Source organism: Phalacrocorax aristotelis, chromosome 10 (genome assembly GCF_949628215.1).
Source record: "Phalacrocorax aristotelis chromosome 10, bGulAri2.1, whole genome shotgun sequence".
NCBI lineage: Eukaryota > Metazoa > Chordata > Aves > Suliformes > Phalacrocoracidae > Phalacrocorax > Phalacrocorax aristotelis.
This window is the reverse complement of record NC_134285.1, coordinates 17,529,525-17,545,013: the sequence shown is the minus strand read 5'-3', so window position 1 is coordinate 17,545,013 and position 15,489 is coordinate 17,529,525. Positions and strand designations below refer to the sequence as shown.

Below are 15,489 nucleotides of genomic sequence, written 5' to 3'. Positions count from 1 at the left end.
AAGGACTTCTAAAACCCCTAGAAATTGTTATTCTTTGATAGATACTATTTTCTCTGACATCTAAATTGTCAGAGATATTGTAATTGATTTTACATCAGGGCTGATGATAAACCTTGAGTCAGCAATGTTTTTGGATCTTCCATTTGCCCCATCTGGTAACAGATTTTCTTACTGCTTTCTGCCAAGTAGTAAAGGCACCTCAGGCTTGTAGCTCTGCAATATTAGAAGATTTTGTCCTTCACCCTGGTCTTATTTCACAGAACCTTTACAAAAACCTATTAGAGTAAGACATGGCTTCCCTTCTTCAGCTGGAAGTTATAAAAGAAATTCCTGAACAAGTAAAAGGATGTGGTTTATTTTGTTTTGTTTTGTTTTTTCCCCATATCCATGTCTGATTATTGGTGAACTTGACAAGAATTGACTCTATTTTACTTTCCACATAAGTATATATTTTAAGATGATATGAGGATTCTGCTTGGAAATTTTGGCTATGGGAATGCTTTCAAAATAAAAACAATCTACTTTAAATGGTATAATTATATGGAAATTTTATTTAAATTTCTAAATTGTCAAGATAAATGCTTGGCTATGTTTTCAGATTGATTACGAGAATTAATAGTTCTTGATGGATTGAGTAATGAGGTGAATCGAGGATCTGGTCCTAGATATCTTGGCAAAAATTGGTATGAGAAACCATAGCATTATCTTTATCACACAAAATATCTTGCCTATATATCAAGATTTGCTACTTACTGCTGGTGTTCTGGTGTGGTTGATCAGATATGGTCTCTCACAGCACCTCCTTTTTTGAGGTGCTGTGAGTGCCAGTGAAAGATTGCAAGTTTTTGAAGTTTTCATATACTGTTATATTTATAGACTGTGAAAAGCATAAACATATAGAAAGCGTGTTCCTAATACATATCGCAGAGGACTGGATTTCTGCAATGTTTAATAGGTAATCTGAGAGAGAACAGTGAGTGACAGGGTGGTTAAACAGTACACCAGAGAGTCTTCAGGGAGCTTACTGCCAGGGAAGAATGAATTTAAATGCTTTTAGATGTTTATATTCATGCATATATGATGGGCAAGACGACTGCTCTGTAACACTGTGAATTTTATCCACTAATGGGATATAATATCCCTTCAATCACATGTCTGTGTAGTTCATTTTGAAACAAGAATGTGTTGATTCCCTTCCATTCAGCAGAATGTCCCACCTGCTTAACGCGCTCAACAGAAGGGTTAGTAATAATGTTGTACTTGTTCTTTTCTGTACATTTTAATCTAAAGATCTGGATAGATTTGCAAATAGCATTTAGCCCAGGATACCTTGACAAGGTATTTAATGGAATTTCGGTGTTAAATGACACAGTAATGACCACAGAGGTCACTGGCAAGGTTGTACAGAAACTGCAATTAGAAGAAGACACTGAGTTACACTTCAGATAATATTCTGCCTGCTTGGGTTCCCTACCTCAGGGCTTACAGTAATTCCAGTATTTATGTATTTTCTCCTATATCCTTTTTGTAATTGGAAGATTGCAATCATATCGACTTAGTGTTTTTCTTCAATAGAAATTCAGTGATTTAAACTTTTCCAAAACATAAAGTGAAATGTTCTTTTTACTCTTTTATTTTGAAAGATCCTCAGTTTTGCATATTCTAAATAGCTTTTCCAGTGTTACGCAGTGTAGCTACAGCTGCAATTCAACACCATTGCAAATTTAGTTGATTCAGAAAATACCTTTTGAATTGAAATCCTCTGGTTTTGTTCTCAAGCTAAAATTTGGTGTTGATAGATCTTAGCAATTTTTTGTTAGCCTTGCCTTTTAGGAGGCAAGAGTTTATACCAACACATGATTTGCCTGTCAGTCAGCAACTTCACTTTTGAATCATTTCAGCTAGATTTGACAGTGCTCTAGAAATCTCTAAGATTAGTTTAGGATGATTTTGTGAAAACTGCTGATGAGGTGAAATATGGAAACCTCAGTCAGTGTCCCCACTGAGGAAAAGTCAGGCAAGACTTGGCCTTTATCCATTTTTTTGGCAATAGCTGAATGATCGGGCAGGATAAGTGAAGCTCTGGATTAGTTACTATGTGTAACTGTACAGCAACAAGTGTTCCCCTCTGGCCTGGGGAACTGAGGATGTGTCAGCTAGGACTACCTAGGGGCGTAGGGTGAAGGACTGGCACATCTCTGGGAATATTGCAGTGAGGCTGCCCTAAGCAAAATAGGTGGATTATTAGGCTGGGAAAATGGTGATATAGGGGATATAAGACACAAATCTATAAAATGCCAAACCTTATCAGTTCTAGCTTATGGGACAGCTTGTCAATTTTGTGCAAATTTTCTTCGACTTGGACATCAAAGCAGCTAAAATATGTGTATTTAATTTTTTTAAGACTTACATAACTCAGAAATAACAGATGTAAAATCTTGAATTTTGCATGTGGCTAGACCTCAGTGAAGGGGCCATTTTAGCTATTTTGGAGATAAGAAACGTGAAAGAAAAAAAAGTGTGTGATTATGTCGAAGTAGTTCAAGCATGCAATTCAAGGCAGTTACTCCATGTATTGGTTTGCAGCTGTTTACTGATTAGATATATCTTTGTGAAAAAAACAACTTTCGTGTAAACCAGTAACCGTAGGGTAAAAGACACGTATGTTTTATTTTACATAGATTTTGCTTTTATATATTTTTTTTTCCCCCTGGTGGTACTCCCCAAACAAAAGAATATAGGTAATGTGTGCGTATATGTCTCCCTTGCTGAAAAAATGTTTTGCATATTTCCAGCATCTTTTACATGAGGACTTCAAAATTCTTCACTAATAAGCAATTACATTTTCATAAATGTCAACTCTGAACAGCAGAGAAATTTTAGTTTCTTCAAATTATAAATGAAGACTAGATTAAATGAATCTGCAACTTACAATTTCTTTTCCTATGTCTCACTCCGAAAGCCTTTTCATTTCACACACTAATTCTTGCACGGTATTGATAGTACCATCCTGCATCTGAAAATATGCATGTGGTGTTTTATGAATAGTCGTTATAGTTGCTTATACAGCTGTAGAATATGCAAAGACAGGATAACCAGTGAGCTCGGTTTGTGTGTATATCTTAGCAATTTTGTGTATGCCGTAGCAGCACGTGTAGTTACATGCACGGGCTTGATAATCCTTGGCATGCTGTGGATTTTACACCTTAAGCTCATGTACAGTAATACCCAAGCTGTTTTTTGTATACACACAGATTCTATATAGGGCCAATTGTGATATTCTGTTCATGTACAAACTCTAATCTTTGTAGTCAGCCTTTCAGAAATAGTCATCAACCATACTTTATGTACCACTGCTTAAGCAGTGAAGCAATGGGAACTTGACAAGGGAAACTACTTGAGGTAAGCGATGACAAATAACCATGACAAAATATAAACTGATGCATACCTGAAAAGGGATCACAATATTGATTGTCTCACCCACTTTCTTCACCAGAGTCTGCCTGAGATGGCGTGGCAACCAGATTTTGGGACGCTCTGCAGTTAAGCATTAGTACATTAAATACAAAGCTTCGATAATTTGAAATATTACTTACAGCACAAATAAGACAAAACACCAAAAAGGAGGGGCGTGGATACTTGTAAGCACAAGAAAGTTGTGCAAACTCTGTTTATACAGTTAATTCTCCAAGTACTTTAAAATGTCTTTGACTACTGGATACAAATTTAGGAGCAAATGTCAGTTATATATTTACAACTGGGCAGGTTTCAATGCCAATAGGATTTGTGAAACTGTGTCGCATCTGAAATGCCAGATTTCAGTGACTTCTGTTGGATGTGAGCCTTCGATGTGGACTTTGTTTCTTTGGAGAACTTTATCAGTTCAGTAGAAGGGATGGGATAAAGGGTGTACTGCAGTAAAAGAGTGATTATAGGCTGTGATTAATCTATTACTGTATTGGTACTGCAGCTCCTTGTAAATTGCCATATGGACATACTTATGGACTTACTCAGAAGCAGAGCAATCAATGGATTTCCTTTATCTTTCTACAGTCAATCAGTTACAGTTCTTTCTCTGAGGTGGAAGGAGTGGAGTCTCATTGTAGCAGCTTACTTTTCACTAACAAAAAGAGGACCTTAGTGCATGTTCTTTCACCTAGTCCCTGCTTTCCTCTATCTCACTGGAAAGCTTTCTATGTTCTCCATGTGTTCCTTTTTCTTTTCCTAGTAATTTACAGAAATAGTTTCTTAATGTACAATTGGAGTATCTGTCTTCATGTCCGTTTGGTTTTGAGATGCATTACAACTTTGTTTCATTTACACTGAGTCATTTTACTGTCAGTGAGACTCTGGGAGGCACTTCATGTGAGTCAAGGTTGAGGAATCCGCTATTAACTCTCGATATCTTTGGACTCCAGTCAAATGAACCTACTGCTGTTGGGTGATACACAGGGTGTTAATTAATAGCCTAGGACAATCAAGTACAGATAACCGCTTTTACTTAAATAGATCTCTTGACATAGCCAATGCGGTAATTTTCCAGTAATATAGCAGCTAAACATTAAAAAAAAGTGTCTCTTAAATGCTGACAGTGCCATTACAAGAGGTGAAATGTCCATATTTTGAAAGTAAGAAGTAGGATTTTAAGAGCTGCACTTTAGAAATATAAGACCTAGACAGTATAGTAATGCTCTCAGAATCATAACGTGTTGGGCACCTAGTCAAAGCAAAAGACTTATTTGGGTGTTATTCTCGGAAAACGGCGCAGCCTTGTCAGTCCCAGAGTCTTTCTGCATGTGTACATGATTAGAATTTTGACCAGAGGAAGTAGAGGAATAAGATTTATTCAGTCTAGATACTCACGCAGGATCTCTTGAACTGTTACGGGCTCTTTGATTATTGCTGCTCCACTCTCACCAGCCAAATTTATAGCCTTTATACGGAAATGAAGTTTGTCCCCTGTGACAAGGTCTTTAATTAGTGCAGATGTGCGTTCAGTGAGGCCAGGAAGAGCTGGAATCCATTCTGTAGCTGCGAGTATAGGATTTGCATATTGAAATAATGTATTATTTTTCCGAACAATTGAAAGTAAACTTGTATTAGGGTAAAATGATTTTAACATGCAATACCACGCTTAAAATGGAATGAACTAATCTGGAAAGAGAACGCTGGACCTAGAATATGTGTTTATACATGGAGTTAAGAAATGTATACACTTGGTTTATTCAAAATAGCTAAGGGTAAGGCAATTGTCTTTGGGTGGTTCCTTTGTTGTTCTGTTTATAAAGCTTAGAGATGTGGGGCTTCTCTACATTTATTTTCATTAGCAAGAGTGGGGAAGAGACTTTTGTAAGTATTTTTAGCAAGAAAGTGAATCCTTAATTTTTTCTTGGAATAAATATATCTCCTATGGGTGTCCACATGGGTTGGTGAGAGCAACATATGCTGAAAACAATAATAGAGCACATAACTCTTGGAATTTATTAACAACTTCTCAATTGACACTGCAGAACAGAACTCTTAGGGCTTCCTTAGTTATGCTAATGACACAGAAGTACAACAGATAAAATCATTCTTCTATGATGACGACATAGGGATTCTGTTAATTCCATGGTACTATCTCATTAAATACTATAAATTGCTTCTGGATAAATTATACCCTATAAAAACCCTAGTTTAGGTTATATGGCAATTGAGCTTAGTGTCAGAGAAAATGTCATCATTGAAGTGATTATAAATTTATTTGATTTTTATGACATAAATATTATGTTGTAGCATCACAATAAATTGAGTGTTGTAGATATGGTGCAGTTATACTCTTTATTATCAGACCACAAGTATTAAATGACATAAGGTAACAGTTGAAGGTTTGACTGCTGTTTTTACAGTCATGTTGTTATATTGATTTTAAGGAATGCGCAATTTGTGAATGCAATGCAAGTATAGTAGTGATTACAGAACAGCACTGGTATTTTTGTAGCACTTTTCTGTATTGAAGTTTATGATGATCATGAAGATGACGCTATGGTTGACGTGGCTTTCATGGGTTTACAGTTATGTCATGGTAAGCCTGGTGATGGTTGGCAAGGATGTTAGTCATAGATCAGAGTTCATATTTAATGATACTGGTTATGTTTAACTTACTGGGATATTGCAGTGAAGCTATTGCAGTTGTAGTATTTTAATAATATTCAGTTGCTGCCGCCTAGTACTCAAGCTTACTTACATCCATCTTTGCAGTATTCCACAATATAGCCATCTAATCCCCCAGCTCCAATCCGCTCAGGGGGTCTCCACTTCAAGGCAACAGTGCTGTCAGAAACATCTTCCACAGTAAAGTGGGTTGGTTCACTTGGAGGAGCTATAAGGAAGTATGTAGAAGTAAATTCTGAGAAACAGCAATATAGCAGTGAGAAGTCAAAGGCTATAGGAGGAGTGATTAGCAGCTGAATTATATACCACTATCTGGTTTAATAAAATATATTTAAGCTCAGTTGTAAAATGTAACACCTAATACTTCATTTCATAGAAGTGCAGCATAAGATTCCTAAAATAGGGAGGAGGAGAAGAGGTAAAGATAGTAGCTCTTATTCACATATGCTCCCTTTGAGTAAAAACCAATGAAAAAAAGAAGAGTTGTAGAGGGAGTCAAATTGTCAGCAGAAGTCTGCAGAAAAGTTTATAAATAAAAACGCATAAAATGTATGCTCTACTTACATCCTGATTGTAGTTAGACAAAATTCACATAGTCAGAGGACCAAATTCATCAGTGGTTAAATTTTACTTAACTTGTTTTCCTTTAATAGTGGAGAAAATGACCAAAAGTTATGACTACATGTTTACAGAAATGCTAGCTCTGATTTGCACACTTGTAACAGAGACATGCCTGCGAAAAATACTTAGGTATAGCTATTTCACATCTCTTCAGAACAGGAGTGTTGTGGCTCTTTTTAAATCCACAGTTCAGAAAGACCATTAGCTAAATTCAGTTGTCTTAAGCATGACTGTTGTCTACTAATGAAAAAAAACAATCAAGAAAAGCCCTTACTGGAGAATCCCAAATACTTACAAATGCTACTGTGAAATAGTTGATTCCAAAAAGCAAACAAGAAGATAACTTATTCAAATAAACATTTAGACTGCTGGAACATAAAATTTAGTATACATGACATGAAAGCAACCATGTTAAAGAAATTTATGTTTGGCATGCTCTGTGTATATGTACCAAAAAATGTACATCTTTTGAATATACATAACAAAATTTACGCATGAAAAATGCTTCATATGTAAGTTACGCACAGGTTAATAAATTGTGCAGCTGATTGAAATTGATCTTATTTCCCAAAGTTATGGTAAAAAAAAAAGTAAATCATTACCCAGTTTCCCTTCTGTAGCTATGTCAAAATCTTTCATATTCAAGCAAGGACTGTGAACAGCACACAGGAGGCAAAGGCAGTCGGGAGCATGCACAACCACACAGTACACGACCAAAACCCCAAACATCTTCTCTGAAGCAGTAAGTGGGAACTTCATCCTTAATCAAGTAAAACTCTGCCTGTCCCATGAAAAATTTGGACCTTTTTTTCCAGTAGCTCCACTTGATGGCTTTTGTTTGCCTTCTTTTGTTGCAGACCAGCTGCTGTGTGCTTGAAAATTAAGAGACCCTTCTTCCAGTTCAACCTTTCCTTCTGACCCCTTCACTGCATCATCTGCTTTTACATTATCTCCTTCAGCAGGCTGTCCCCCTTCACTGATATTTGTAGATTTAGCAACTCTAGTCATTTTGATCTCCAGCTGTTTGTATTTTTTCTGGGTCTTCTTTCTAAAGCTCTTAGCAGGCAGGCTTCTTGAGGACTCCTTTAGTTTGCTCCTTGCTTGGGGACTGCAGGAGCCACTGCACTGCAGCATTGGGAAGAATTATTTATAGAAAACAACTGCTAAAATATTTTCTTAATCAGCTGTCCTTTTATCTATGGAAAGGGCCAGGATTAAGGGAGTACTGGGTGGGATACTGTGATATTCGCATCCATAAGGGAATGGGAGAAGCTGAGAGGGACAGGGAAATTTCTGTCAATTAGTTCTCCTTTTGAGATCCAGCTTGGCTCTCACACTTCTAATTATAACAACTAAAAATTCATCAGCAATTTCATGAAACTGGAGCCTCTGTGCTTCTCAGGAAGGGGAATGAGAGACAAAGAAGAGGAGGATTACAAAGGAAAAGGTTGATTAAATACAGAATATAGAGATGGTTGACAGCCTCTTTCCTAACACATCCTTTTTAGGTATAAGGGCAGTTGAAGAGAAGATGTGAAAATTGTCCTGTCTTGGTTTTGTCCTAGAAATAATATAGAGCATGGTAAAACTCACCAATAGGCATGAAGGGTTGCGAGGCAGGGCTTGGCCGGGACATACCAATAGAATTCACAGCATAAATCCGCATCTCATAAACTACTCCTTCAATCATTCGCTTGGCTTCATAGGTTAACTCTTTCAAAAGGTCAAAATTCAGTCTCATCCATCGATAGCTCTTCTTCTTCTTTCTCTCTAAAATATAGCCTGGAAAGAATAGCTCTTATGATGTAAAAGAATTGCAAATTATTAGCTCACGTGCAGGAAAAAAGAAAATAACTTTTCTTTTTTTCCAACGGCATAAACCAGCCAAATGTGATCCAGAATTTTTGCATATAACTGAATTGTGTGAAGCTTTGGTATTTTCCTGCAGTTTCTTTTTGTATTCCTTTTCTTCTATCTGACATTCTTACCTGAGCAATGATTCTTTTCAGAGTAGAAGTTGTTCAGAATTGTCTATGTCTGGTGTTAGGCTTCAAGCACATTTTGCTCGCTATACACTACTATTAATGTATTCAGATGTACGCAAAATAAAGATACTAGCACAGCTGGTTTAAATGGTAAATCCTTTCTGGTGAGAACGTGGTCATTTACTTCTAATGGCAGAGAAATGCAAAAAACCACAGCCGTTCAACAGGAAGCCCTTTCAGTGAAGGAGAAATTGGCTTGAAATGCATAAGATGAGGCATAGAGTCAAAAATTAATTTCTTTCTTATATTCTGCTGCAATTCACTAATCTTGACTAACAGCATAAATCCAAAATAAATTAGTTGGAAGAACAGTTTGACACTTCTCTTTAGTGTGTTGTTGGTTGTGGGTGGGTGATTTTTGTTTATTTTTTTGTAACGATTTATCAGAGGACTTAAGTTAGATCTCTGTCTTCCTTGCAAAGTGGTGGAATTGTGGAGTGCTTCCTGGACAATGCAGATCCCAGCTCTGCTTCAGCCCTCCTGGGGAGCAAGTCCTGGGCACACACCACCATTTTCTTGCTCTGATTCCCTTGGGAAAGAAAGCTAATCTGTATGATTACAGAGAACCCAGAGAGCTGGATGCACTGAACAAATCCACGTGCTACAGAACAAATACGTAGCATAGCTTAGGTGTAGTCTGTATGCCCAGAATCCAGATATAGTACATATCCTATGGCCCTTCAACATCCACAGCCTTTACCTCACTACCATGCTCTTTTTCAGAATGACTAAGTCAGGCTGGGTTATCAGTTTAAAAGATAGACTTCTCATTTCCCCAAATTGGAAATGGAATCTGTGATTCTTGATCCTTGATATGGAGGATGGTTGTATATCACATTGGAAACATTTGTATAAATTATTTTCCAGTGACCTTCCTCAAAGGACTTATCAACTGTTTCTTTCCATCTAGTGATACTAAATTTCTGCTGCTTCTGTGCTGCAGATAGTATGCCTGGATGTGATGCACACAGACTTCTTTTTAAACAGATTTTGTTTTGAAAGCATCTTTTCACTATGGTGTGAAAAATCAGAAAAAACACTGAAGAGTGATTTACACATACCAAGTATTTGTATGTATTGTATGCCTGTTTCTACCCATAGTCTACAGAGGACATGTCTGTACAAGTGGTCAGCTACAATAGTATAAGTCTATAGCAAACACATTGTAAAGACTCATGAATTGCGCTGTGTAGGTCAGTGATTCGATCCCAGCTGCTCACAAAGGTCACGGCTAGCAAACTTGCAGATGCCCCTTTGGTATACCGGGGAAGTATAATTCACACTTCAAGCATCTAAAGGGAGCTGGAGGCATGTTTGCTGACACGTTATAGGCACAGGCATCATGCATCAGCAGCCTTTCCTGTCTACATTGAATTGCAAGAAGAGCATGGGGGTCTACAGAATGTTTTGGGAAATGAGTGGTGGAAATAGCTTTGAGCTGACAGGCTGTGTCATCACTTCTACTGGATAACATTACTCTCGCATGCTTGCTTTCAGTAGCTTTTAAACAAGGTTAAATGCTGTAAGCAAAGAACCTATGGTTCCTTTGCCATGTTTCTGCTTTTTTCTCTCTTCACCAGGGTCTGTCAGACTCAGAGAAGTTTCAGCAACTCATTTTCTGATTTTCTGCCGCTTCAGATAAGCATAGTTTCCTGTCAGAACTGAGACACTTCTTCACTGTGGCACACCAGAATTGAATTAAAAAAAAAAAAAAAAAGAGGTAAAAATACAATGCTGGTACTACTGGTGACATTTGGTAAAGCAGATTATTGCCGTAAATGCACAGAATGACAGAGTGTATGATAAAAAGTATACAAGATCCCATGAAAGGTTTGCCTAGCAGTGAAGTTGGGTATGAATTTCTTTTCTGTATCTGTTGGATATAGCTAATAAAGACCGTAGCGGACTGCCTACAATGCCATCTGTAACAATATGCAGTCAGATAAGAAAGCATGTGTCTTTCTCCCCTACTTTTAAACTTGCTGTTAAAGCTTTGTTTGATTGGATAGTGCTGTTTCTTGGCTTTATTTATTTCCTCCCAGGTGTCTAGCTCTGTTAGTAACACAGAAGCTAGGTGTGTCTAGCTCTGTTAGTTAGCACTGTGCTGACTGAAGAAACCTCCCCATGTAGTGCAAAGCGTTGTTAGTGGAAGATTAACAGAACTATTCCTTTGACAGTGAAAACAAAACAAAGACCTTTCCAAAATGTGTCCTGAAAACTCTACAAAACAAAATCATGGGCTTTGCATAGTCAAATGGGGGGCGGTCAGCTGTGGTAACGGGACGGCTGTTGGTATATATCTTTGCACATAGTAGTTTAAATTGTTAACTTCTTGCTTGCTTCCTGTCAGAACAGATGAAACCACAAAGGACTGGCCCAGTAGTATCTTGTTTATTCCTGCACAGATAACCTCTGTTGAATTAAATGAGGTTACTCTATTCTTGTGGAAGTGAATGAAGCCCAAATATCCAAAAGTAAATACAAACTCTGCTCTTCCAGATACTATGGAAGGTGTTAATACAATTTTAGAATTCTAGCCTTGGCATCTCCATGGGAGTCCATGTAGCTTTCAGTGACTTTTTTTTTTTTTTTAAGAAACTCAAACTCCAGTGATCTTTATTAAACAAATTGTTAGATTTGGAGTCCAGAGGAACTTCTTCCTAAAATTGGCCAAGATCCTGCATTATTTTCTTTTCCTCCTGAGGCTCACATGGGGTTTTATGTAAAACCCACCATGCTCTGCAGACAACTTAAAATGGTATCAGTGATGTCCTTGATTGCTTCTACTCATCTACTGTATTGCATGATAACTTTGGCTGCTAGTTCTTAGTACAGATTTTAAGGTTATTAAAAATGATTTAAAACTGTTTTGTGACTTGTGATGTGTGCTTGTATATGAAGCAGAACTATGAACTAGTTTTCCAAAAGAAACATGTATTGAATAAGTGCCTGAGATTGCAGGCGACTGGAGTTGATGACTGAGGTGGCCACAGATCTGTTTTGGGTATTCCTAGGTAAGTCCAAAGCCCTGTATACTGACCTGAAATTTCAGTCTTGAATGAGAATGTTTAGCTTGAACTATTTTTGGTATCACGTTTTTGTGCTTTGGTAACTAATTTGCTGAAATACTTCTGACTCAAATAGCTTGGGTAGGGGGCACTCTTTCCCTAAACTTGAAGGGCCAGAACCTAGAGCAGTTTGAAGGGTTGATATATTAGTTAGTTTCTGAGGGTCAGCCTTCCTAGAGTGACTGAACTTCTGTGCCATTTTAAAGGAGCAACAAATATGTAGGCAAGGCTGCTGGGGACTTTATATTCTAGCACTTCTTACCAAGTACTGGTTGCCCGCCATCATATTTAGGAGGTTGCCACTGCACAGTACAGTAATCTTCTCCAATGTTGCTGATCTTGGGAGCTTCTGGAGGGTCAGGAACATCTGAAGAAAGTGTGAGAATGAATAAGAGTTGTTGCTGTTTCAATTCCTGTATACAAGTCAATCAAATACTTTCTTTAACATTTTTTTCTTATTGTACTGATGCAGCTTTGTCAGATAGCAACAGTAGGTACAATCAAGAATGTATTACCTTAGTCTAAAGTGAATCTTGCTCTTTGATGCTTCTATGTTAGGTTGGTTTTCATTTAAATACCATTGATTATTCATCTCCCTTGCTTTTCCCACACCTAATCAACTTTTTGCAAAAATGGAAGGTAACAAGGTTCTGTAAGAAAAGGCTTGCCCCAGAGTTTCCTATTTTCCACAGAATAAAATTTATACAGAATATAATGGCTGCATGTCTCATATATTTTATTTTTAAGTATTTGTGGCAGATATCCTGACTTAGGATTTATAAAAGATAAACACAGACTTAGTACTCACTTAAGCAGTGAATTCTAAATTTTAATACTGTAGGTGAAAATAATTTTCTTTTATAATTTCTCAGTTTGCTTATAACCTGACCTTTTGTCATATGTGTGGCAGGTTACAAGCTAAATATTATGAAAAATTTTATAAAAATTACTGCCCCAAAATCATATTACTCCCAGCTGTTCTGTGACTCAGTAGCAATCTGTTTATATTCTGTCAGATACTTTATATCTCTCTATTCCGTTAACCATTTACTGCTTATAGAATGATGTAATCTTTGCTTGAAAACATGAACCACAACAAAATGACACGTTTTTCTTATCTCAGACAAGCATGAAGCCTATACTTCAGAAGGGAATATAATCTGTAAAATGATCTAATGATACGATCACCTATCCGTTTTTATGTATTTCATAAAACACCTAAAAGGAAAATACATGGATTTCTACTGGGAGTTGTTCTCTTAACTTTTCACACAGAAGGCAACTACCTGTGAAAAATACTTCTGCAAAATTTTCTAATTGTCCTGCCTTTATGATCCTTTTCTCTTTTTCTAAACATAAAGTCAGAACTTGCCTCAGTTTTAGAGAAGCATGAGTTTCAGTGAAATCAAGATGGTTTCATGCTCTGGTTGTTTCCTTCCTTCACTTACCAATAACTTTGACTGTGATATCAGCCTTATCTTCTCCCACTGGATTCTTAACTATAACTCTGTATACTCCCTCATCCTCCTTTTCTGCTCCTTCAATGATGAAGACACAGTGGTCTTCATGCATCTCCACACGAACTCTGCCTTCAGATTCAAACAGAAGCTGTGGGCAGCGAAAGCAACAGATAAAGACGTTGTAAGTTGTGCCAGGGACAGCCTGATGAGCCTGTATGTAAGCTGGTGAAAATCTTAAAATCACTGAATATTATCAAAATTATTGAAAAGCTATAAAGTAATTCAAGTTCTATTTGTAAGTAGAACAGAGTAAAATATAGACTAAGTGGCTCACATAAATAACATGTGGGAAAATTGGTTCTGAAAGTCTGCAGGTTGTTAAGATTCATTGTTAGTTACACATACCCAGTTACATTTCAGAGAAGTTACTCAGTTCTTCCTCAAATTCCTACTTGGGATAACTCTCAGTATCAACTGAAAGAGTTTCATGGATAACAGTTGGGTCCTGTGTGAGCTCAAGGAGGTTTGCAAATTCAAAATCCAGTAGTTGAGCAAACATTCCTAATCAACAGTATCTACAATTGGCATCAGATAACATGGATTTTAACAATTTCCCTCTAAAATATTTACCATGCTTCTTGTAATGGTTAATGGCATCAGTGTGATTTCTTCCACTCAGTGTCATATGGAGTAACTTTCTACTCTGAGTTGAGGTCTAAACATAATGACCACTACTTTGCTGTGTGTTTATTATATTTCTTCTTTGTGTGCCCGCATCTCTTTAGACTTAGAACATGAACCATTAGAAAGCATATGTGCCTAAAAAGTGACCATTATGGCAGAATCCGAACCCTGAGAAAGGTCTATTGTTGCATAATAAATGTAAAATATGTTTTACTCAATCAAAATAAAAAGGTTATTTATGACAAAAAGGAAACTTGTTGGAAAATGAACCCTCTTTCACTCTTTTGCACGTACATAGTCCACTCTCTCAATCCATTGTCATATTTCCCTGTGTCCTGTAAAACTTTTGTCCTATTTTTCTTCCTGTAGTTATTATTGAACCTTAAAGGCTGGGGGGAGAGATAAACATTCACAAATATATTGAAAGGGGTTTTCAAGTGACTACTTTGATTCAATGTAATCCAGATACCATGAGATAGTGATTAGAAAGAGATTTCCTTGATCAGCATCCTACTCTAAAATTACTCACTAGATCTCTTTTGCCCATTCAAAGTGTTTGTAATCACCATTGTGATGCAGGACGTTGGGCCTGATGTGCTATTTGCTTCACCAGTCTTAATATCTGCTTTTAACTGGAAAACACTAAGCATGTTTGTGTGTCTGCATAAAGAATAAGGAACTTACCTTACTATCAGTATTTAAATCACCGCTGTTTTCTGAGGGAGTAATGGAATCATCATTGCTTTGAACAAGGCCACTTTTCTAGGTACGCAAAGAAACCACAGTGTCAACTAATTCTTTCTGAGCAGAGCAGTAAAGCTGTTTCTACAAGGTGGAGGAGAAGTGTCCATAGGTTTGTTAGGGGGCTTGAATATAGAAGTGTGAGAAAAGTGAAGAGCAAAGTGAGGCAGCAAGCAGACCTGGGAAGGAAATCAACTGATACAAAAATAAAAAGCAGAAATGGAAATAGATGTATCAGACTGCAGTGAATTAAGGGAAGGATAAGTCAGCAAAACCAAATTTACAGATTACCAAAGATGCATGACATTCCTACAGTAGAATTGTAACTGGTTGTGAATCTGCCCTGTGGTACTAGTTACTCATCTTGAGTAACTACAAAAAAAAAAAAAAAAGATTACTTCTTTCTGTAACAGTGGGATAGCAAGTTGATGTAAATGTTTTAACGCTCAGAAATGTAGTCAGGTCTGTAACACACATCAAACCCTGTATTCTGAAGCTGTGCTACTGTTTGTTTAGGATTTCATTAGTGAGTATAGACTATACGTCCTTCAAACCAAGACTGGCTTCTTTCACTCATATGTTGAGACCTCACGTCTTAGAAATAATACTGTATAGAGGTTGTTTGATACCCAGTTGTCATTTTATTAGGCACACTTATGTATGAGACAGTTTCTCTTGGCTTCCCAGAGGGACAAATGGCTCTTTTGTTTGTTTTCA

At 37.1% G+C, this 15,489-nt stretch overlaps 1 protein-coding gene across 1 annotated transcript in view; it reads right to left on the bottom strand.

The window, feature by feature from the left end:
* MYBPC3 (myosin binding protein C3) overlaps positions 1-15,489 on the bottom strand; it is a 70,425-nt gene that overhangs the window by 16,806 nt on the left and 38,130 nt on the right. Inside the window, exons 22-28 of the mRNA XM_075105398.1 lie at positions 14,716-14,793; positions 13,336-13,495; positions 12,150-12,254; positions 8,368-8,556; positions 6,227-6,361; positions 4,864-5,031; positions 3,449-3,537 (exon numbers count right to left, since the gene is read on the bottom strand). Of these exons, the coding sequence (XP_074961499.1) occupies positions 3,449-3,537; positions 4,864-5,031; positions 6,227-6,361; positions 8,368-8,556; positions 12,150-12,254; positions 13,336-13,495; positions 14,716-14,793 (924 nt within the window). The remainder of the gene's footprint in view (positions 1-3,448; positions 3,538-4,863; positions 5,032-6,226; positions 6,362-8,367; positions 8,557-12,149; positions 12,255-13,335; positions 13,496-14,715; positions 14,794-15,489) is intronic.